Source organism: Rhineura floridana, chromosome 2, assembly GCF_030035675.1.
Source record: "Rhineura floridana isolate rRhiFlo1 chromosome 2, rRhiFlo1.hap2, whole genome shotgun sequence".
Classification (NCBI taxonomy): Eukaryota; Metazoa; Chordata; class Lepidosauria; order Squamata; family Rhineuridae; genus Rhineura; species Rhineura floridana.
Window position 1 is genome coordinate 33,116,416 of NC_084481.1, and position 24,693 is coordinate 33,141,108.

The window sequence follows — 24,693 nt, forward strand, 5'->3', positions numbered from 1 at the left end:
TTAGGGGCAAGAGTTCCCTGGCATATCTTCGCTTCTCAAACACAGTGTACTGGAGGGTGGAGAACCTGTGTCCCAAAGACCTTAGCCTAATTTCATGTGGGTGGCAAGAAGGATCGCTTAGAGGTTTTCTTACCATCAAGTGGTATATATATATTGCTAAATAAACAAACAAAAAGAAATAGAAGGGGTGGCAGAGGATGAAAAGAGGGTGCCTTAACAAATTTGGGCTATGGATTTGCCCACCACTGGTTTGCAGCCACCAACAGATTACTGGTGAGGGAATGCAGTCTTTGACAGAAAAAAGAGGCATATACTACAAGGAAACTTAATGGGATTGGATTAAATGAAGTCCTCCCTTTTTTGTGCAGTCTTCCGCTTGTGTAGCAGAACACCCTCCCTTCTCCACCCCCTGTATGCCCCAACCCTCTTGAGCATATTTGGGGGGGCACTTGAAAGGCAGCTAGACAGTCACCTGTCAGGTATGATTTAATTTGGATCCCTGCATCTAGCAGGAGATGGGACTTGATGGCCTTGTAGGCCCCTTCCTACTATTCTATGGGGAGGATGGGAAGTTTCAATGTGCAAACGCAACTGTTTACACAAAGGGAATGACTTCATTGGAAGCTTTCAAGGTTTAGCTAAAGTTGATGTTTTCAATCAAAAGCATAAGGCATTGTATTCGTGACATAAGAACATAAGAAGAGCCTGCTGGATCAGGCGAGTGGCCCATCTAGTCCAGCATCCTGTTCTCACAGTGGCCAACCAGGTGCCTAGGGGAAGCCCGCAAGCAGGACCCGAGTGCAAGAACACTCTCCCCTCCTGAGGCTTCCGGCAACTGGTTTTCAGAAGCATGCTGCCTCTGAGTAGGGTGGCAGAGCACAGCCATCATGGCTAGTAGCCATTGATAGCCCTGTCCTCCATGAATTTGTCTAATCTTCTTTTAAAGCCATCCAAGCTGGTGGCCATTACTGCATCTTGTGGGAGCAAATTCCATAGTTTAACTATGCGCTGAGTAAAGAAGTACTTCCTTTCGTCTGTCCTGAATCTTCCAACATTCAGCTTCTTTGAATGTCCACGAGTTCTAGTATTATGAGAGGGAGAAGAACTTTTCTCTATCCACTTTCTCCATGCCATGCATAATTTTATACACTTCTATCATGTCTCCTCTGACCCGCCTTTTCTCTAAACTAAAAAGCCCCAAATGCTGCAACCTTTCCTCGTAAGGGAGTCGCTCCATCCCCTTGATCATTCTGGTTGCCCTCTTCTGAACCTTTTCCAACTCTATGACCCTCCCGTATCAGAGGATTCTTCAATCCAGCAGAGGCTTACAGTGTGGTGTAGTGATTAGGGTGTTGAACTAGAACCTGGGAGCTCATGGTTCAAATCCCCACTCAGCCATGAAGCTTGTTGGGCGATGTCAGGCTCATCAGTTCCCTAGCCTAACCTACCTCACAGGGTTGTTGTGAAGATAAAATGGAGAGTGCGAAGAACCATATATGCCACCTTGAGCTTCTTGCGAGGAAAGGTGTAATAGAAATGTAATAAAATAAAAGATGAACGGGGAAGAATTTTGCAAATCCTTGATTTTGCCTGCAGCTCCCTGTACTACTTCCCATGGTATCTCAGAGTCTTTTGGCCCTCTGGAACATATTGGGACAGCACAGGGGTCTGCAGAGGGAGAAGGGCACCAACTAAAATTCCCTCCCCCAATCCAGCTTTCTGCTTGCAGAAATATCTACTGGATTCAAGGAGGGGAACACAATTGAATATAACCCAACAAAGGCAGAGGACTTTATGCCTTGGGCTATGTGACAACTTAGGGTTGGTCTGCACACTACAACATGGAGGTGAAGGCTACTTTAAAAGTGTGCCATATGGCAGGTATTAGCACATGGAAAGCTTTCAGGTGCAGCAGCTGACCATATGGATTTTTACCACACGATCAATTGCACTGGTGTAGCAAAAGCCACTTAATCCATGTGATTTTCTGAACATGCAGTTCCTCTGGATCATCAACCACTATCATGGAGAAATTTAAAGCAGGCTTTATGGTCATGGTTCACCTTCAGGTTTATCTTTGTAAAAAAAAATTACCTGGAAAGCTTTGCCATCTTAAACTAACTTCAGTATTGAGACACAAGCATTCACAAGTAATACTGTATATCAGATGCATGGAAAGGACTAAGAAGATAGCATTGCCACCTCACAAGTTTATAATTTGAATGTCAACTAATTTAGTATACCTCACCACCTGCTGGTAACGCCCATCAGTGAACTGGAAAAACAAAAACTTAGGCGAGCACTTCCAACAGGGCTTTTAATGAAGGCAACAGCTGTTCTCGCATAACAAAAAAAGGATTCCATTTATGTACTGTATCTGCTTATTACTAATTATTCTGGAACACCAAGTGTTTTAAGCTCTGCACTAAATTTGTGTAGTACTCCTATTGAAAATACTTTTTCCCTTGTATGCCACTTATAACTTTTTAGCTTTTTGGTTTACTTTTCTGTGTGTTCTTTACTTGTTCCTATAACTACTACCATTGCAATTTATTTTATGCATTCAATGAAGGTTCAGTCAATGTTAGTATCACAATAAACCAATTAGGCCTCAATCTACAGATCACTCCAAGTAACTAGTACTGTGGACATTCAAAATAGCCCTTGCTAGCATGTATGAGTGTGCCCTCCTGCCCAGTCAGATGAAAATCCCTATCCTAAATATGGATAGCAAGAATTCCTTTCCTCCACTTAGATGCATATGTGAGGTCGCACCATGCTCAGTGGACCTGTGTGCACCTTTAAAGCTTACAAGTGTATAGCAGTACCCGTCTCTGTAAAACTCCTGTCTTCATCTATGGTTCATTGGCCCTCAGCAGCCATCAGACAGGCTTGCTTGTGTAGGCAAGTACTTCTGTGAAAACTAACTTCTGGATAGGGAGGCTTAGTTTCTAAGGTGCGATAGCACTGCTGCTATCATCAAGGATTTCTACTCTGCCCCCAAACAGCTATTATGCATTTGATCACAGACCACACTTTTTCTCTATAAAGTGTATTTTTAGACGTCTATGAACACGGAAGACCCTACAAGAAAGGGGACTACTTTACATTCAGGTCTTGCCTTAGCCCCACTATGAAAAAGGACTACAAAATCATAGGTTTCTCTTTTTCTCCTTCATGCAACTATGCTTACTCCCAGGTACATGCAATGATTTCAGTACTAAGAAACAGGAATTCTGTGAATAGTCCCCTAATCATGATCATGGATGGATCTCTTCCCCACCCCATGCTCTGGAATAATTATGCTAGGCAGGATGTAAGTTATGACTCCAACATCATGCAAGATGTACAAAAGTAGGGGATCTTTCACTCACCTTTCCAAGTGAAAGATGTAGGTCAACTGTTGCTTCTTCATAGATTTTATAGATTCCAAACAATATTGACCAACATCTGAAAGGTTCTCTTGTCACCTTATAACAAACTTAGACAATATTTTTTTCAACTCAGCTCCCCTTCCAAGTTTTCCTTCTGCCCTCACTCCCCAGGTGCCAATCATCCCTTCCACATGTGCTTAGAGTAAGGGTGGGAAACTCAAGCCAGTGTGGCCAATGATCAAGGATGATAGTTGTAATCCAGCAACATCTAGAGCAGCCTTGTCCAACCTTTGGGCCACAGATGTTGCTGGACTGCAACTCCCATCAGCCCCAGCCAGCATGGCCAATGGTCAGGAATTATGGGAACTGTAGTCCAGCAACATCTGTGGCCCAAAGGTTGGACAAGGCTGATCTAGAGGGTCACAAGTTCCCCTCCCCTGAACTTTTATATGTGTAAAAAAAGATCTTTTGTACACAGCTGTGTACACTGCAGGCTACTGCTAAGGATATTTAGGTAAGAGTACTAATTTAACATCAGCAACTCCTCCTGAAACTATGAATAGAGAAACATCATGAGAACAAAGCAATAGATAGGAAGACAGCCAGATAACAAATCTAGTATGTATCAATGAAGATCCTGTGCCAGAGAACATTCAAACTATCCAGGGCTTTGGTTGCTGGGTAAGACACACTTGAGTCTTTTACACCCTCTCTTAGTAATCTCAATCCCTCAAGGGGATACCATCTCAGACTTTGGAAATTATCAAACTATGGCTCAAAATTACACACTTGGAATAAAAGATCTTAAGCATGGTTATAAATCTATATTAGAACTACAAAAACACAGATAAGAAACACAAGTGAAGTCATTTACTCAGGATGACCCTATACAGTGACATGACCAGAATTATATACCACACCATACCACCTGACTAGATCAAGTTGTGTTATCCCAGTTGTATGGTTTTGGACTTATCTCAACAAATGCACTATTACAATGTTTTCCTAACTGTATTTCAGGGAGTCCTGAGGTTCCTTGGAAGCTTCTTAAGAATTCCTTAATGAAAACATCAATAGATGCAATCAAGATTACAACTGCAGAAGAATAGTGGGAATACTGTAAGGTCCGCCTCAGTTGAAGGGGGCAGCACCAAGGTTCAACAAGCCACATGAAAATTTGAAAGCCACTGCTCTATTAAATTACATGTACAGATTTTGAGCACTCTCAAATTTAGTGAGGCTTCCCTAGATTAATGTGTATCTATCTTGCTACTTAGTAAGATTTTTTGGAGGTAATTTTACAGCCAAGCCTATTGGTAGTTTGGCTGTTTGATAGAATATTGCCATATGCATGAATGTGGCTGAAATGAGTATTCAGTCAGGAAACATTTTATAGTTCTGGAAAAGAACAACATTTCATAACACACAGTACATGTGACAATTAAGAGCTGAAGAGCCACTGCTTTACATTAATTCCCATGATAAATGATCTAGATGCATTTTCTCCATATGGTTTACTGCACACTGCATCAAACAGAAGATCCAATCCCCACATGATCTTGTCTTTTCCTTTGCTATAACTGAGCCTGAATACAAAGCTATTCAATATATTTTGGAAAATAATAGCACAAGTATAAACACAATCATCCACTACAATTCAAAAGGCCAAATCACTTTAAGTGGGTGTGTGAGCAGGAATCAAAGGAGACATTTGCATTTCATTAAAAGTTTGGCATAGTAATAATGTTAAAATTATTACAATGCTTCAAAAATAAGTAGATCACTTAGACTTGCCACAAATAAAAATGGGTTTAGTCTTTTTTTTTTTGTGGAGATGCGAGTTTTCCAAACCTTTTTTTTCTTGTAAGGAGTGACTTCAAAATGCCCAACAACATTTACTCTTCATTTTCCCTTGAAAACACACATATTTCAATGCTTAAATATATATATATATATATATACAAGTGCTTTTTTAAAATAAAAAGCAGCATGTATGATATGCATAAGCCCACAACTCTACTTTGTTCCACAACTTTACTTTGTTCTGGAAAACTTAAGGCAGAAAAGCAACAGATTAGGATTCAAATGAGTTTCAACTGAGTGAGAGGACTTCAGGAAAAAAGTGAGGAACAAAGAAGAGTAGTGAAAAACAACATACACAAAATATATTGGCAACCCCAGAGATCATGTTTAGGTGTAGGTTAATCCAAGTTTTTCCAATTTTAATCCAGCCACAGGTTGGGGAAATTCTAAAAAAAAGTTTTAATGGCTGGCTAATTAACATTAAGTTCTACACATCTATCTTTTACACTGTAACTTTATGCAGCATGATGTTAACATATATTTTTTTGAATACTGGGTGAAGAGTTACTTCTCACCAGCTGGACTGACCAATCAAGGCTTTTCTACTTTCCAGTGTTCATAATGCACCCTCCAAATAATGTGGTTTTTTTTTTAAATCAGACTAGAATTCCTAGATTTCAATACTTCAGTCATAGACCAATATATCCTACTCATCCTAAAATATGGGGCTAAAAGCATGAAAGCTAGTATTAGTCCAAGAGCTCTCTCCACATCATTGGTTTACAATCTATTCTGCCTGGAAAACTTCTCAGCTTTGTTACAAAAAACGCAAAGCATGTTGCTGAATTGAATGTTGAACCATTTGGGCTAACAAACTTTTTCTTAAATACCACAGTAGCATGGTATTCATCTTTCAACTACACAGCTAAAAAAATTTCTATATTTTAAATAATGTAGAAAAACCCTGCTTTGACTGTATAAAGCAGAATTACAGTACTAATTCTGAAGTACCACAAAATTTACACTACATACATATGGATATGCATGAGAGTAAGGAGAAGAGAAAACCAGAAAGATAAATGAGTCACAGCAGGTAATATGTTGCACATACTGGGATTTTTCGGCAGGCAGAAGAAATAAGCCTTCACACACAGAAAGGCAATCATCTAGAGACTACAGTTTAAGCTGCAATTACTGTAATTCATACTTGCAGAAATGCTTTTTAGGTCTACTGCATATTTGCAAAATATTTGCATATACAGCAATGTAGAACCAACTTTTTTTAAAAATCAGATATTCTTTATTTACATCTCAATGGGTTAACTTTAAAATTTAGAAGCAGGGCCTATACTTGTGTGATCTTATGAATCTCTACCATGAGTATCCACTGGTCAAATCACCTAAAACCATTTCAGCACTTTTAAGAGCACAGCCATGTAAATCTGTTATCACTTCGTTTTACAGTAAGTGGCTCAAAGTTAATCATTCAAAATACATATTTCAAATGCAGTTCTGTTGAAAGATTTCATGACCTCCTCTTGGATTGGTAGCAAGGCTCCCCTTCACATATACTGGAAAAGTAATGAGACTTCCTACTTTTAGCTGGAATTTCATAATGTTACTGTACATTAAGAGAGTTCTCTCTGTGCATTTTCTGAGTGGTTTATTAAGCTGGTTAAGACTGAATCAGGAAACGGTGGGGGGAGGAGATATTTCTGTTTAATTTTTTTTCCAGAATCATGTGAGGAACCAAGTGTACCCCATGTAAGAATTCTAGATAAACAGATGGAGCCGATATTCACTTTGTCAAGTAGATTTAAATTCACGATTAAAGCTGCTTCTTCATTCCTCTAAATCAAGTGTGTTTAGTTCTTCTTCTAGTTCTTCCAAGTCCTCACCAGTAAAAAGATTTTCATCCACTGGAACTGCATCAATTACTCCGTTTTCCTGGGTGCCTTCCATGTCACTGTCAGCTTCATAATCGCTTTGTTCGCCATTCTCCAGTCCACCTCCTGAAGCTTCACTCAGCTTGTTATCTGAAAGAAAAACCAATTCGTACTATGTACCACTTAAAAATACCTACATTTCCCCCCACCCTTGTTGACATTAAGTAGACCATGAAAACTGGCTACACAACTCCAGAAAGTGGAGCTGATGCACCTGAAAAAACACTGGAACTGATGAGCCAAAATACAAATAAAGGGTACTTTCCAATTAAGTAGCTCCGTTAGCGTAAGGACTTCTGGCTGCATAATGAAACTTCTCCTCCCCCTCCTCTCACACCCTCCCCAAATCTGCTCTGGAGGGTTGGGGGAACCCACAGAACAGAACTACTTCATTTGATACTGCCTAGTGAGCAGAGCACCCTTATTTTGAAATAAACTTCACAGAAATCAGTTTACTCAACGCTAAACATCTACACAGACTTTACTGACTTACTAAGCAAATGTACTTAAGATAGCAGCCTTATTTTCAAGTGCAGGTTTTGAACCTTCTGCTTGATAAGACCTTCTTGGGTTTTGGTGGACCCTGCTATATCATTTGGCGTGTGTTAAACAGTTAATGAAATATTTATTTTATAAACTATTTTCACATATTCTTTAATGGCGAGTTCACTGAGTGACCATTTTTGTGGCTGATGTTCTTGTCTTTTTTTTTTTTTTTTGCTTTTTCCTGAATGTAGCAGAGGGCAAAAGGAGACATCAGGACTCTATTCATAGGCTCAGTTGAGAGATCAGGTGTCATTTGGCTGCTCCTCTTCTCCCTCCCTCTCACTGTCTCTCTTTTGTAAAATCTTTTAGATTCTAACCCTGTAGGCAGGGACAGTTTTGTTATTAATCTGTGTATAGAGCTTATATGATTTTAAAAATTTAGTAGCATACTGGCAAAACATGAAGGTTTTTATCCAACAAAGACATGAAGGTTCGTATCCAACAGTCGCCCCATTTGCACAAGTACATCCACTTGTGCAATGCAACTTTCCCTCTCCCTCCTCTCTCTGCTTCCCCCAAAAATTAGCTCTTGAGGGTTCGAGGAACCTCCAGAAGAGATATGGGGAAGCATGGGGGGGGGGAGAACAGGGGGAAATTCTTCTGCGAATGGAACTGTTTCATTAGGTGCAACCCTAAATATATAAGGAAGACCTTTCAAAATGTAAGCATTTCTTCCTCAAATATCAGAAAACAGAATCCCCAAAGTCTTACCATCCTTTTCAGTTGAAGTATATGCGCTAAATCGTTCCAGACTAGCTACAGTAATTCCAGTCTCATCTACAGCTTTTGGAACATAAAGGTTCAAGTCTACATCATTTACGCACACGAGTTCATCAATCTAGAAGGAAAAAAATAACTTTCCTTTAATTTTACTTACAGCAGAATTGTTGCATGTTCACTCTGATGTGCCACTGCATTCAGGTCAGCTTACCCCCCCAGTATGCATCTGCTACATTATTTATTTATTTATTAAATTTATAACCCAAGACTCCTAACAAAAAAACCTCCAAAGCATCTTGAAATCCTTTATTTGCATTAGCTACAAGCCATTGCAATTAAAATGTATTCAGTAAAAACAATAGAGAGCAAATATACAACTTAATCAGATTTCCTGCTTCTAACATTTCTGTAAGATACCAAGCAATAGTGTATCCACGGTCCCACATGAGAGAGATGGGTAAGGAAAGCAAGCAATAAAAAAATAATAATATCAGGATAAAACTCAAAGAACCATTGTAGATGTTATTCTGATGGCACCTGCTAAAAGTCATAAAACAGACTTTAAAATATATTAAAACAAAACATGTTTAAAAACATCTTTTTAAAGAAACTTTAAAAAGATCTTAAAGTAATTCCAACACAGATGCAGACTGGGATAAGGTCTCTACTTAAAAGGCTTGTTGAAAGAGGGAGATCTTCAGTAGGTGCTGAAAAGATAACAGAGATGGCGCCTGTCTAATGTTTAAGGGGATGAAATTCCAAAGGGTTGGTGCCACTAAAGGTCCACTTCCTATGTTGTGCAGAACGGACCCTTTGATAAAAGGGTATCTGCAGGAGGTCCTCACCTGCAGAGCATAGTGTGATTGACTGGGAATATAAGGGGTAAGGTATCCTGCTCCCAAGCTGTACAGGGCTTTGTACACCAAAACCAGAACCTTAAACTTGGCATGGTAACTAATGGGCAGCCAGTGCAATTCTTTGAACAGCGGGGTGACATGTTGGCAATACCCTGCTCTCATGAGAAGTCTTGCCGCCACATTTTGCATCAGCTGCAGCTTCCAGACCAACTTCAAGGGCAGCCTCACATACAGCACATTACAGTAATCCATCTTGGAGGTTACCAATGCATGGACAAGTGGTCAGGCTATTCTGGTCCAGAAACAGCTGCAGCTGTCTTACAAGCCAAAGCTGGTAAAAGGCACTCCTAGCCACGGAGGTCACCTGGGCCTCTAGCAACAAAGACGGATCCAGGAGCACCCCCAGACTACAAACCTGCTCTATCAGCACCCCACAGCACAACTGCCAGGGGGCCAAAAGACAATCACTCAATGCTATTCTCTGAAAATGACCCTGGAGATGAGCAAACAGCAACCTGTCCATGGGAGGAGTAGGAGCAAGAAACAAGGCATAGATAGCCTTGCCTTCATCTTCTCTGGTAACTCACCACCTCCCCGTGGCTATATCTGTCTACCCATGATCACTGACATTGGGGTAGCATCACTCATGCCCCTCCTTATTAAGACTCCTCTTAAACACCTGATATGGGCACAAAAACAAAGCCTACCTGAACTAGTTATCCCAGTAGGCCTCTGAGAGAATTGGGAAGACTCAGACCCTCTCACTAGCTTTCACACAGGGCACTTCTGCTCTCCCCATCTCACACCCAGGGAGGGCGAGCCTTCTGCCAGTTGTAGACTCTCACTCTGAAGGCATGTGGTGACTTTCTCCTATTCATTGCACAGGCTCTCACCCTGCAGACAAACTACACATGCGCCATATACCCTCCCCACTATCAATCTCCGGTAGACTGGTTAAACAAAAACAATAGAAGGGGTAGCACCCTCACCCTCAGGACTCCCCAAGGGACAATGTCCTTTGGAGTTGCCCCTTTCGTAGCAACCCCGCTGGTGGCAGACCCACTGCCCACGGGCAGCCGAGCTTTTATGCCCCGACCCAGCCAGGAGCTGATGAAAGAGGCTGCAAGACTGACTGCAACCTCTCTCTGGATTCCCAGTCCTTGCAGCACTTACCAGGTACCTCAGCTGTCTCAAGAGACAGCAACCCAGAAGAATGAGCAAGCAAGCACTCAGATGCTCAAGCACTCACTCCCAGGGCAGGTCTTCTCCAGTCCCCCAGCGCTGCAGCTATATATAGAGTTCACCAATAATACTACAGTTTATTATGTAATTTTGAGGTTCGTCAACTATGGAAAAAGGTTATTCTATGCTTGTTTGAGATCATACACAATACTTTTGGACCAGCTTTACCTCATCTTCACCTGCTCCTTGAATATAACGAGTATCATCTGCTTCTTCATCATCTGCATCAACCAGCTCTGGCCGGAACTCAAACACTTCACGCCCACTTATCTAGCCATGTAGAAAGAGCACAACATTAAAACAGAAATATAAATTTTAAAAACAGTTTAAGTTCAAGACACTTTACTTCATTGAAAAATGAAGGCCCATATTATATTAATATTATAGATCACACTATACGCAAGGACAGGGCTTACCACCAGCGCTTTTCCAGCCTTAAAGTCTGCTTTCCTTCTTTCCATATCTTGCTCAGCCTTGCTAATTTTTTCTTGTCTTTTCCTTTTCTTCCATGCCAGAAAAGACTCTAAAGTAATTTTAGTAACATTTGATCCTAAGGCAGCACGCTGTAAGATACAAACATTAATAACTGAGCAGGCTTTTAGAAGTCTACCCTTTTTCTCCAGTGCATTAAGAAAAAGTCCTACAGCTCTTAAATCTAGTTCTGCAGAAGCTTTCCAACTATAAATCTCAGCAAGACAGGCTGCAACACTTCAATAATGTATGTATAGGTCCCTTTGAATTTCCTAAGTGAAAGAGTCCCATTGTTTTTATGTTTCATCTGAGCCTACAAGGAACTAGCAAACATGAATTAAAGCCAGAATAAAGATTTACCTGATGTCAAAAAGACCAAATACAGCATTAATACCCATAAATGTCCCTATTTGCTTAAACCAGCTGTGGGAAAGCTTTGGTCCTCCAGATGATGCTGAACTACAACTCTCATCAACTCTGGCCATTGGCCATGCTTGCTGGGGCTGATGGGAGCTGTAGTTCAGCAACATCAGAAAGTCACACTTGGATGAAACATTTTCAAAGTACAAATCCATGAGTAATCAGATATTTACCATTAAGTACTATATTCAGTTTTGAATACATAAATAATTATTTTTAAAAGAAATTAAACATAGTTGCCCCCTAGAGACAGGAATTCAGCACTTCATTTCATTCCACACTGATGTTGCAGAAACTGAAAAAACTCGATTTTAAAAAATATCGATTCAGAGTTATTACAAAGAAGTCTATTATGATCTGCTGTAATCCTATATATCTATTTCAATTCAAGATAAGAATAGAAAACTTCACAACAAGATGTTATTTTAAAAAGTGTCCATATTAAGGCTCAGGTATATAGAAATCCAGTTAACTAAAGATGAATATTTTCATTACTAAAATAACCTTAAACATATCTGCCCTCTCTCCCTTGCTACATCCAAGTGACAAATTACTTTTATAAAGAGAATGACTACAGCATTACCTCTTTTTCTATTAGATCTTCTAAAGAAATTTCTTCTTCCTTTTCTTCCTTCTTTTTGTCCTTTTTAAGAACAAAGCCAGGAGGGAGTGCATGACGGTACATACAGTTGTCTCCTCCACCAGGACAGACCCAAAACCATCCATATTTATTGTTTTCAATAGCATCAAGGAAATACTTGCAGACCTGCATTAAACATTTATTATCACATTTTGTCTCCGCTTTATAGACACGACAAACAGAATACAGTTCTGGCCAGCAAATCAGTGGCTTTACCAAACTTGCTTAAAAAGAAGACAATCTGCCATGCCCTGATTTCCCTCAGTAGAACCGATAAAAGAAACCCAAAACTGTTTCAGTGTCAAGCTGAAGTTCAGGACTGCAAACCATATCACATTACTTCATTTTCCATTCATGCTGGCATAATCACTCAGCTGTTGTACCCATTAAAAAAATTATCTGATACAGAATATCTAACTGTATGACATGATTAAATCAATCTAGACTGAATGCAGTGGCAGAATGCAGTAGCAGAATGTAGAGGCATAATCCAGAAAAAAAGTTAAGTGCTCCTGACTTTGGCTGCAAATTCAGACAAACTGTATAATGAGTCTGCATACCCAGCAGGGCTTAGCCTTGTGCCTCTCAAAGGGGCAGCCTTCCCCACCATTCTGGCTGTATGGCAAACTGGTCAACATTCCAAGGAGTTACAGATCATGTATGAAATGGCATCTTTTAATGATGCACAAAATCCCCAGGGAGTGCACACAACACTTGTATGGATCTGAATTAGCTCTCTGGTTTATGGGCAAGCTTTCCCCAACACTTCTAAAACGTATACATTTATCCCGATCTGGATAAATGTATAATCTGATCTGGATGAGTGGTGCCTCCATGAAACCCTTTTTACCTAGACAACAAGTATTACGTTTCAACCTTTCTTCTTTGATTTTCAGGTTACAATGAATGAAAAAAATGGAAATGGACTGCCTTCAAGTTGATCCCAACTTATGGCAACCCTATGAATAGGGTTTTTGTGGCAAGCAGTATTCAGAGGGGTTTACTATTGCCTCCCTCTGAGGCTGAGAGGCAGTGACTGGCCCAAGGTCATCCAATGAGCTTCATGGCTATGTGGGGATTCGAACCCTGGTCTCCCAGGTTTTCAGGTTACAGTGAATATCTAACTTTTAAGGTTCAAATTTAGTAATTCAGAGTAATAACACTGGACTCCATTTGCTGATGCATTAATTTTCATGCATAAGGCATTGGTCAAAACTGGTAAACAGTCTAGTTTTCAATCAAGAGTACTTGTAACTATATTAGGTATTGAATTCAGCATATATTGTACTTCTCATCCTATTTAGTATTATTCATGCTACTTGATATCATCATATATTGCCACTAAGTGATCCCTGAGCTATTTTGTCTATTTAAAAAAAATCTGGAAATGAAGGTCCTAAAAAGGTTCAGCTACTGCAGTAGCAATTTTTACTAAGTTCAGTGAGAAATGATTCATTGCAGCTTATTTACAACCAAAAGTCACACAGTATGAACATTCTGTCATTTTATAAACTGCTTTTTCTATTGAAAAGTGAGATACCCAATGAGATAGAAAACATAAATCCTACATACATTTAAAAAATCACTATTAGACTTTAACTAGGCATTCCAATACAAAGCTAGAAAAAGACATACTATTTGGGTTTTGGGTTTTTTCTTTTCGGCCTCACCGTGCTTCTTGTTCACTACCTCCTCCAGCTTCTTTTCATCCCAATTATCCATTGTGTCTAGATATAACAGCAAAACATTTAATTATACAAGGGGTGGGGGAACTAAGCTTCTTCATTACCACCAGCAAACCTCTATCATATTTATATATTTCAATTCCACCTTTATGTTTATTAAGATATAAGGAGATGTAAACCAGAAGAGATTAATAATACAAAGGAAAGCATGGCTAAGATGAAGACAAACGGGAAAAGATTTAGATGAATCAACAACAGAAATTAATGAATTCTAGAAAAGATCAACATGATTACCTTAAGAAAGAGAGTTCAGCTATTAAAAACAGCACTGAAATCCTTTGATTTGAATATGTTTACTGCAGACACCAGTACATTTGCATACAGGACAACATCTACTTCCCTCCAATCTCTCTTCAAAACCCACCTTTTCCATGAAGCTTATGACACATCCCCTTAGTCCTCATCCCTCACTAAAACGAAGTTTAAGCATGTTTAAGCTAAGGTTCTTGCATGTAGATTGTAGTTTGTAAAGAATCAACAAGATGCAGTGAATACTACTAGATGTGGACAAAGGAGATACAAATTCAGATCTTATTTCAGACACTGATTTTGTTAAGTCAAACCATGGTTTGAAATCGGCTTGTTTCACTAAATCATAGTGAAGGCTAACTAATTTGTCTGGGCTCATTTATAATGCTAAACTGTTGTGAACTGAAAAAAAGCACAAGCTTCCAATCTGCTCCTCTTAGTCATGCCACACAGGGAAGGGGGCATGAGCCCAAACCTTGTGCAAGCTCATTCATGTAACACTAAACCGTAATTTAGTATTACATCTGAACTATGTTTAATGAAGTTCACAGCAGCCTTTTTATAAGTGCTATACATGTAATATAGTGATCGATCTGATTAAACTGTAAACATCTTCTTTCAAGTTCATTATTCCATAGTACAAACAGGAAACAGTGTCAACAAATGTTATTATCTAGGTCTAGGAGTTCCATTTCTTGATTTTCATTAATTTCAACACTGGTTTGCCACTTGATGAAGTAGCGAAATAAAACAGACATCAGGCTAAAATGTTTAGAAAAACTGAAAGCACAAACCACAATGAATTTATGGAAATATGGGTAATTGTTTTTCTATGCAGGTACGTATAAGAATCTATGTAAGAGAAGAACTCTCAATAAGTATTGCATTTATATTTACTTCCACAAAGGCATGATTTGCTCTCAAAACTACAATGGAACAATAATTTGTATACCATTTCCATAAAGTAACCTACCCTTTTCAAGATCTTCATCTCTTCCATCGATGTATACACTTCTCTTTTCACACTTTCTCTCCAAAGACAAGTCATGAGAAAATTTGCATTTGTCTCCTTTTGTGCACTGCCCTTGCTTGAAGAAAGCACAAACTACTGATTTTGGATCGGCACCTGCAACATAAGCAGATTTAATACCTTTCCACATCAACCACACATGAATCTGAGATGAATTAAGGGAGGAAAATGGAAGTCACACAAAGCTTACCTTTACTGATTTTCTGTGCAGCAACAACAGGTTTGAAAAGCTCATTCAGCTCTTGTAATTCTTTCTTCTTATCATCTTTCTTTAGTTTCTTGTCACCATCTGTTTGAGCAGTCTAAACAAACACAAGCAACAGAGATTTACAAGATCACCAGAAATGTGTAACTTCATACCACAGCTCTCAAAACTAAGCCCTTGATAACAGCCTCTTTCAGACATTATAAGGAGAACAAGCCTGCGCAAACCTTGGGCTCATGTGTTTCCTCCTTCCCTCTCTGGTGTGATTTGAAGAGTATGAAAGCTTTTGTTTCAATTTTTGTTTGCCATTTCATCTAAACCTGGACAAACTGAAGCTAGTCTTAAAGACTGTTTACCTAAATAAACCAAGTCTTTTGAAATTGGTTTATGAAGCTGGCTTGATTCAATAAGCCATAGTTAATATTAATGACAGTTCAGGGTTCAGAAGTTAACACTAAACCGTGGTGAAATGAAAAAGCTTTCAAACTGATCCTCACGGCAATGGAGAGAGGGGGAAGCAGGTAAAGGCTTGCACAGGCTTAATCACATAATGATAAATCATAATTTATTCTTACATCCAAAAGAAGCCTATTTAATATCTCCAGAAACCTAAGTGTGATCTATAGCCTCTTTTCTACTGGGAGTGTGACCTAATCTAACAATACACGTCAAAACATTACATCTGTCTAGGACTGCAGTACCCCTTACCATAAATTTATTCAGCAAGCAAGGACATAACTTAATTGTTCCACCCCTGACAGGTCTTCAATCCTATTAGGCAACAAGGAATCACAACATGACATGTGCGAAGAGATAACAGCAATGTCAAGTAAACATTTACTTACCTGCCGTGGATTTTGCTGACCAAACTTAACTTGATGGGTCACAGCCTTGATAAACTTCTGCTGTTTCGCTCCTTTCTTATTCTTTAAGCCAAAGGTTTTGTCCTACATTGGAAAGGTTTGTAACAATGCTATTAGCTAGAATTAAGTTTCAACACACTGAAAACATGGTTAACTGTTCATCCACGTTTATTGCATATCTGTTTAGTGAAACACTTAACACAGAATAAAAACTTTTCACTCTAAACTTTACTGGAATATGATATCATTTTTAATTGCAGTCTAGAGACGAAAGACATGAAATACATTTATTTCTAGTGTAAGTCCACTCCAAAGGCCCCTTACAGTTCTTTTTAGTCATATGCACCAGTCTACAATTACTTGCAATGTATATCCAATTTTCTCTCCAGTAATAAAACTTGCTCATTAAATAGAGCCATATCAACAATGTGGGGTGCAGCCTGGTTAGCAAGGAATTTTAGTAATGGAAAGACTGTGAGATTATTATTTTTTAAAAGGATAACTCAAAGGTTTCCAAATTCATGGGCTGAAAGAAACATTAATTTTGGATTACAACAAACATATTTAGATGACTAATTAAAATAGAAGCAAAATATTCTGCATGCGGAAGACATTCAAGTTAATTATGAATATGCAACTGATTTGTGTACAAATATTCTGCAATACAGTCCCAATTCGTAGCGCAATAGCAAGCGATACTAAAGTGGGCAGAGTGCAATATTACCTTATTTAGCACGGTTATAATTACAAATCCTTTACTAGTTTAATCTTGCTCAGTATATTATGGGCAATGGCCTAAAATGTACCTCCTCTCTTTTCTATTTTGATTTTTCTGTATTCACCAAGTTATATCGAACTGTTAAACCTGAAAACTATTCATTACCAAAATAGCATGCATTGTTTCCTGATGTAGATGTAAATTTTTTTACAACATTGTTTCAATATTAGAAGAATCTACACTTTCCTCTAAATGATTTAGAATACAAGTTTTACATGGAACATTAATTGGGAAAGTATATTTATGCCTGTACTCCTTATCAAGAACTAGGACTACTTAGGAGTGTGGGGTTGTCAGTGCCTCACTTCTATCCTCTTGATACTGTTACATAGGCAATTTTCTCATGCAAAAATACATAAATTAGTCCTCAAAGAGCAGTGTTGTCAGGAAGATGCTGTGAGGCGTCCTTCCCTGGCTCTCCCTCTCAGGTTCCTACCTGCTCGTGGTTACTGCCTGTCTCTAGGCACCACCAGGGACTCCACCAGTCCGGACCGCTCTCTCTTATGATTTCTCTCCGCGCTCTAGCACAGATCTCAACAGATCCCCCTGTTAGGCAACCACCAGTAACGTCCCAATACTAGTATTCCCAGAGACTCTGAATACTGGTATTGTTATTCTCTTCACCGCTGCCACCATTTGTTACAGTTCCCCTTCAGCCTTGGTCATTACCTTACCCTCCCTTCTGGTCTGTGAAACCCCAGCCAAGGATCAGGCCTTTGGTAAACCAAATTAAGTATTTATTACAGATAACAAAGCTAACAAGATTAACAAGATTTCTTCTTAAGGCACATAAGCATATGGTTTTACTCAATACTAATCCGAACTCCACCTCCCTCCTTCTCCACTCTCTCCTGGCAAACAACTCTCTCAAACCCCACCAAGCAACCCACTCTTTCTCTTCTCTCCTCAGATTCCACAATTTACCACCTCACATTCACCCAGATTTACCTGTCATCCTTTCATTTATACTGTCAGCCATTTTAAACATTCAGCCAATCATCAAGCATTCTATTGCCCATTCACTCCCCCTCCTCTTTCACTACTTACCATGTATACTCTAAACAACCAGCACTTACCATATATACACTAATATACAGGAACATCACATTCCCCCCCCCTAAACAACTGCAGAGTATTATTCCTATTCCAGGATTTATACGTTGCGTTAACAAATAAAAGTCTCTACGGGGAAAATGTCTTTCTTTGTTCCTCTGTCTGGTCACGTCACTGCAGTCCCAGCCATTTGCCTGGAAAGTCCATCGGCCAGTACATTGTCCTTGCCTTTTATGAACTGGAAGTCCACTTGATAGTCCTGTAGGGCCCAGGACCACCTCTGCAGCATAGTGTTATGGTTTTTCATAGTCTGCAACCATAACAAGGCCCGATGATCCTTAGTCACTGTGAATCTTCGTCCCCACACGTATGGGAGCAACCTGTTCAGTCCCCACACGACCGCTAGGCACTCCTTCTGGACCGACGAATAGTTTTTCTCCCTCGGCGTCAGCTTGCGACTCAGGTACGCCACTGGATGTCTGGTGCCTTCTCTCTCCTGTAGCAAGACGACTCCCAGCGCCAGGTCCGACGCATCTGTAGCCACGATGAATGGTTTCTCATAGTCTGGTGCTATTAATATGGGTCCTTGGCACAAGGCTTGCTTCAGTAGATCAAAAGCCTTCTGACATTCATCTGTCCATACCACACGCTCAGAACACTTCTTCTTTGTTAATTCATGCAAGGGGGTTGCTATTTCCCCAAAATTTCTCACGAACTTCCTATAAAAACCAGCCACACCCAGAAATGCCCTTACTTGTTTTTTGGTTAAGGGGATCGGCCACGCTTGTATTGCCTCCACCTTGCTCCATAAGGGGGTGATTTTCCCACTCCCCACCTTATGTCCTAAATAGATTACTTCCTTTAGTCCAAACTGGCATTTCTTAGCTTTTATTGTGAGGCCTGCTTTTCTTTCTGCACCTTCCATCCTCAATCTCTCAGCTTCCAACTCTCTCTGCTTGTCTTTTTCCTCAGCCTCCATCCTCAGTCTCTCAGCTTCCAACTCTCTCTGTTTTTCCTTCTCTGCACCTTCCATCCTCAACTTCTCTCTCAAGTACTCTATATAAGAGTATACCATGTATACTCTAAACAACCAGCACTTACCATATATACACTAATATATAGGAACATCACAGATGCCAAATAACCTCCAATCTGAGAGAAGCATTTTGTTTCATATCTTATCAGTCCAATTAGAGATTCACAGTATTTGTCAGCTCCTTTTAATCTCCACTCCGCATGTTTACTACAACTGAGATTTGTACTTACAGCCAATATTTCAATGTTTATACATTACAGTACTATTAAAATGCTGTATGCATAAAATGTTTTCCTACACACAACTGGCGAAATTTACTTTTAGCTGTCTGACAGCAGAATCCTATACTGTATAAGTTTTCTGTGTTCAATGGGGCTTACTCCCAGAAATGTGTGCACAGGTGTGAGGTCCTATGTAGCCTTTCTGGTAGGGAAGCATCACTGAATTCGTGGAATTTACTCTGAAGCAAGCACATTAAGGGGCTGGGCTGTTAAAGGCATGTCAACATGCTAAAAATTAAAATTATTCAGTTTTTCTTTTTCTCCCACTTCACCTCAAAGATGCCTTGGGCTTCACTAAAGAATCATGAAACTGGTAATTTTAAGGGTATGTTTCCTCACTTACCAACTTGGAAATATATATCAGTTTAATACAAATATTTAAGAAAAGTAGTGTAGCATTTCACCTTTTGCTTCTAACACTGTCCTAACTTAAATGGTATGTCTACTGGTCAAATTACTTAGTTGAAGTCCAAAGAGCCTTATTTTTTACTATAATATTCTTATGTTAATAAAATTAAGAGACACACTAATTATAATAATAATAAAATTTTATTTTTGAGTCACGTATCTGGCCGAATGAACGGCCACTCTAGGCGACATACATAATACAGTAAAATACAATATAAAAACCAAGAAAGGACCATAATCAATAATTAATTTAAACACCAGTTAATAACAACAATCTTTTTGTTTTGATTCAAAATCCATTTCATCTTGTTTAGGACCCTACCTAAGACACCACTAACTGAAAGCCATTAGAAGCCTGGTATGCCATTAGCCAGTGCAACAGAAATCATCTATGTATGTGTCAAGAAGACAAGACAATAAAAAAGAACTTCCTCTAAGATCGTTTTAATAAGTAGCATACGGTTATTAAGATTAACTTCCCATTCCAATACATGTTCAATCAAAAGTAGGAACCCAGGATGTTCAACAACAAAAGATTATAGCTTAAACATGATTAATCAGGAACAGTGGGCAGACTTCAGTGATCCTTACTCTAAAATGTTATGTGCCTTCAAATCGATTACGACTTAAAGCGACCCTATGAATCAGTGACTTGCAAGAGCATCTGTCATGAACCACCCTGTTCAGATATTGTAAATTCAGGTCTGTGGTACGCAGGTCTTATTTTCAAATATCCCTTAATCCCACCGTTACAAATCTTTCTTTACCTTTCAGTACTTAACTTTTATGAAAAGAGATGCTGAAGCTCTTGCCTGCCTGGAAACATCACCCCTTGATCAGGAATCTGGAAGTTCTTCACCTAATCCTGATATGTAGCAATTTTATCACCATACATCAGTGGGTAGAGTACACATTTCACATGACTTGCATGGCCCAGGGCCAATCCCTGGCATAAACATGTAGGGCTGGAAAATACATTGTCTGAAACTCTTAAGAAGTGCAGCTGCCAGGCAGTACAGATGATATTAGGCTAGATGGACCAACAGTCTGACTAAATATAAGGGAGTTTTTGTTCAAGAGCATTTTCGAGTTAGGTTCTGGCACTGTAAACAGACGGCCTGGCTAAGCCTCTTTACTTATTACCATGCTGCTTTCAAAATAATATTGAAAAATGCCTCCTAAAAATAATATACATAAAAATAGGCATAAAATCCTACATCTTATTCACTTTTGTTGTTAAGAGCTACCTATAGCTTCTTTAAAATAGAGGTGCCTAATCTATGACTCCCCAGATTTTGACTCCCAACTTCCAGCAGCCCCAGCCAACATGGCCAAAGGTCAGGGATGATGGAGGTTGTTATGCAGCAACATCTGGAGAAGCACAGGTTTCCCACCAGCTTTAAAACGTCCAATAAATAAAACTTCCAGGGGTGAAGACAGCATAAACAAAAATTGCAATGCTAATTAAATATACTGGCTAAGAATCTTGACCCAATTCAGATCCACACCAAAATCCACCTAAAGCTGTACTGTGTGCAAAGTCAAATTGAGGAAAGACAAGTAGATAATTGGAAAAGGTGGTATCCTCCCTATCCTCTGATAAAAGTGGCCCACATTCTCCCTGAAGGGGGGCAATTTGTGTCTGGGTCGCACCACTTCACAATGCGGATAGAGGTTGATCTCCTACATGAAAGAAAAACAGAACTAGCATGTCAGGAAGAAGTGGAGACTAGAAGAAGCCTAGAAGAAGGGATCGGGTGTGTATTGAGGCCACGTGAGTCTACCCCCTACAGTCCGAAGTGGTATAGCCCAGACAGAGCTTGACCGACCCCCCCTCCACCGCCGAGACTCACCTCGATGATCTTTTCCTTCTTCTTCTGATCAGCCTTTTTGTTGCCGGCTGCCGCTGGTGCGGGCTGTTTCTTGGGGGGCATTTCGGAGAGGCTGTGGGGGAGGGGAGAGGTGGAAGGGGGGAAGGCGCCGCCGAGGCCCAGAAGGAGAGGCGGCGCCCGCCCTTGCTTACGGCCAAGCGGAGGGCTGGGGGGGAGTGGAGCGACGTGGGGGGGAGCGACAGCAAGCGAGGTGAGAAGACTAACAGAAGCGAGGGGCAGCCGAACGAGGGCTTCACGTTTGCGACAAGCCGTCAATGACGGAAGTGGCAAAGCACTATGGGACGAGAAAAGGAGGGGGCAGTTGGAATTCTATTGAACGAGTGAGCGCGCCTGCGTGCGCGCAGCTCCGGCCCTCCTCTCCTCGCTCCCACAGTGCACGGCGCGACTCACAGACCGTCAGGTCAAGCCAAAGGGCGGAACTAAGAGGGAGCCCTGAGAACCTTCCGTATGTGTCAGTCACAGTAACGTATGGTTCTAGAGTGACGTTCGTTGTGACTGTTGAGAAAAGCATGAAAAAGGGGCGGGGCGCGGGAGAGTTGAGGGAGCGACTTCATTGGGTAAAGGGGGAGCACAGGCATGAGTTATATATTCTGTAACAGTCAATTAACACAAACTTTCGTGCCCCGTTCCTTTGACTACAAACACACTATACATTTAAAACATAACCTCCTTACTCCAAATCCTGGGAACTGTAGTTTACCCCTGTTAGAGCTATAACTCCCAGCACTTTTAATAAATTACAGTTTCCAGGATTCTTGGTGAAGGGGAATGCGCTGTAAATGTATGGTTACATTTAACAACAAAATACCTGTACATCTCGTTTTCTTAATGACTTTGTCCTCCTAAACCTTACTGAAAACGAACGGAGCCACTCATACAAACTCAGCCAGGGGTGTAGTCATCCAGGGACTGAGGTGTGTGTGTCTTAGATCCCTTACTTTTTTGGGAGCAGGGTCCCAATATCTCCAGCATTCCAATATCTCCAGCATCTTATGAGCTAATCATCTTGTAAAGGAAGTGTGTTAGCCACTTGGAAGGGTCTTCTAACATGCGTCCTTGTTCTTTCCTACTGATTGGAGCCAATCAGAGTTAAAGGAAGTGAATCAGCACTGAGAAGATTCTTCTCAGTAGCCACCACACTCCCTTTTAGTGCTATTTGGCTCCTAGGGATGTCTGTTGTTGTGGGAAACAAGGATCTAATTCTCAACCCAACAGCCAAAGGGGGGGGTGAGATGGGGCTTGGCTGTAACTATCATGAAGAGACCCTGCAATTCTGAATTTGCCACTATACTACCAGGGCCCACCACCCACCAACTTGTGCTCATGCACATTAAAGTCTGTGGAATAAGGCACATTTATTGCACGCTCCTGTGCATATTTACTCAGGAGTTATGCCCCACTGTGTTAATCATGGGACTTTCTTATAAGTGTGCTTTGTTTTATTTTGAAAAAAAACCTAGGCCACATTACAGGGCAATAGCCTGTCTAGGTAGCTTAAAGTAAAGATACAATTCCTATATTATTATAGAAAATTCAAATTTAAGCCAATGAAATAATCAGCCAGTAAGCAAGACTATGCAAAATAATCAGCCTGTAAGCAAAACTACACATTAACAAAACCTTAAAAACAATGTTTAGAATTTCACCCAGTTTACTACGTATTTGCAGCTTGTGTGTTCCCATTTAATATGCACAGTCCACATGATGTTACCATCAAACAACACCAATCTCAATGTTTCTCCCCTTTAAATTCAGGTTTACCCAATACAAGGATAATCCGATAGGTTGGGGGAAATCGGGTTCCAAACCACTCTACTTGGCATCACAGACTATTTGTTTGCATGTTTTGGGGTGGGTGGATCAATTGCTACTCCCTTTTCCACGCCCACTACTTCCTCTAAGCTTTCATTTCTTTTCAGGTTTTTTCCTTTTGATCCCTCAGATTTGCACAAAACCAGAAAACTCTAGAAGCAAACCACATTAAAAAAAAATCAACATCAGATATATTGGGCAGCAATCTGAAAAAGGAGTGCTGAGAAATTCCAATAGCTTTCACTTCTTTTTCAGCATGCTAGTAAGGGTGCAACAGAAGGAACCAGAAAAGTGCACACGCAAATGGCACTAGCCATATTATTTTGATTGCTTGGAGTTGTACAAACCCAGAAAATTGCACAAGTAATAAATTTACAATTGTCTGACTGTGCTTTTGAGCGCTTCCTGGGTGGGGATTTAAAACAAGACAACAACAATGTGCACACGTGCCCTGTCAGCACTAAATCAGCATAACAGCATCAGCAAATCAGAAGGCAGGGTCAAGCACAAAAGGGCACACCCAGTAGTATTACAGTTGCCAGTTGAATTTTTGAGTAACTACTGCTGACATTACTGACTCATCATCATTTCTCTTCCCCTCTCTCTCTGATCAGTCCCCTGTACATATAGAGATGGGGAACACACACACACACACACACTTTTTTTTTTGAGGGGATCCGGATATAAAGTCAGATCCGGATATAAAGTCAGAATTAATCTGAACCTTGAAAAACATTGAGCTGAAAGAGGAAGTGAGAAAACATATCTTCCAGCTTCAGTTCTGTACTTTTTCCCCCTCCCTTGAAAAGTAACCACCCTATGTCCAAGGACACAATGAAGGGGGGTGGGGTGACTCTCATGGATGGTATGCTGGGGACCCTTAACCTACATAGTGACTTGTTACACACCTATACCTTTCTTTTAAATAGTGGAACAGACCAGTATATTAGCATTTTTATATACCACTTAATGCATTTACAACTAACTGTAAATTGTTGCTTTTATGTTATTGTTAGTTTTTATTGTTAGTCTCTTAATGTTTTGATGTTTACATGTTCTGCTTTGTACGTCGCTTAGAGTGGCTGACAATTCAGCCAGATAAACGACTAATAAGTCGAATAAATAAATAAATAAATAAATAAAATAGTATGAAGGAGAAAGGCTGAAGTTGCTCCTATGCAAATTCAAATTTGTGTGGTGTGGACGACTTAAAACTAATTCTAATGGGGAAAACATGGATTAACAGATAAATAATACTCAAATGTGGACAAACCCAAAGCCGCAGAAGGAGGTTGGGGGAGGGAGACAAGAATATTTCTTTC

The 24,693-nt window shown here is 40.0% G+C and overlaps 1 protein-coding gene across 1 annotated transcript; it reads right to left on the bottom strand.

The window, feature by feature from the left end:
* Positions 1 to 4,229: 4,229 nt before the first annotated feature.
* ZC3H15 (zinc finger CCCH-type containing 15) lies at positions 4,230 to 21,943 on the bottom strand. Its single transcript, XM_061608267.1, has 10 exons — positions 21,521 to 21,943; positions 16,094 to 16,195; positions 15,234 to 15,345; positions 14,987 to 15,139; positions 13,655 to 13,746; positions 11,963 to 12,145; positions 10,905 to 11,051; positions 10,657 to 10,758; positions 8,381 to 8,507; positions 4,230 to 7,213 (listed from the first exon to the last, which is right to left on the bottom strand). The coding sequence occupies exons 1-10, from the start codon at positions 21,599 to 21,601 to the stop codon at positions 7,020 to 7,022; spliced, it is 1,293 nt and encodes a 430-aa protein (XP_061464251.1). The 5' UTR covers positions 21,602 to 21,943; the 3' UTR covers positions 4,230 to 7,019.
* Between the last annotated feature and the right edge of the window lie 2,750 nt (positions 21,944 to 24,693).

What these genes read in the sequence shown, in the direction of transcription:
- ZC3H15 (XM_061608267.1), bottom strand. Translation starts at nt 21,601, where the DNA reads ATGCCCCCCAAGAAACAGCCCGCACCAGCGGCAGCCGGCAACAAAAAG. An exon ending in GTCAGCAAAATCCACGGCAG is followed by an intron (nt 15,346 to 16,093) that starts GTAAGTAAATGT and finishes GTGTTTGTTTAG; the next exon opens with ACTGCTCAAACAGATGGTGA. An exon ending in AAGGAGCAGGTGAAGATGAG is followed by an intron (nt 8,508 to 10,656) that starts GTAAAGCTGGTC and finishes TTTTCCTTCTAG; the next exon opens with ATTGATGAACTCGTGTGCGT.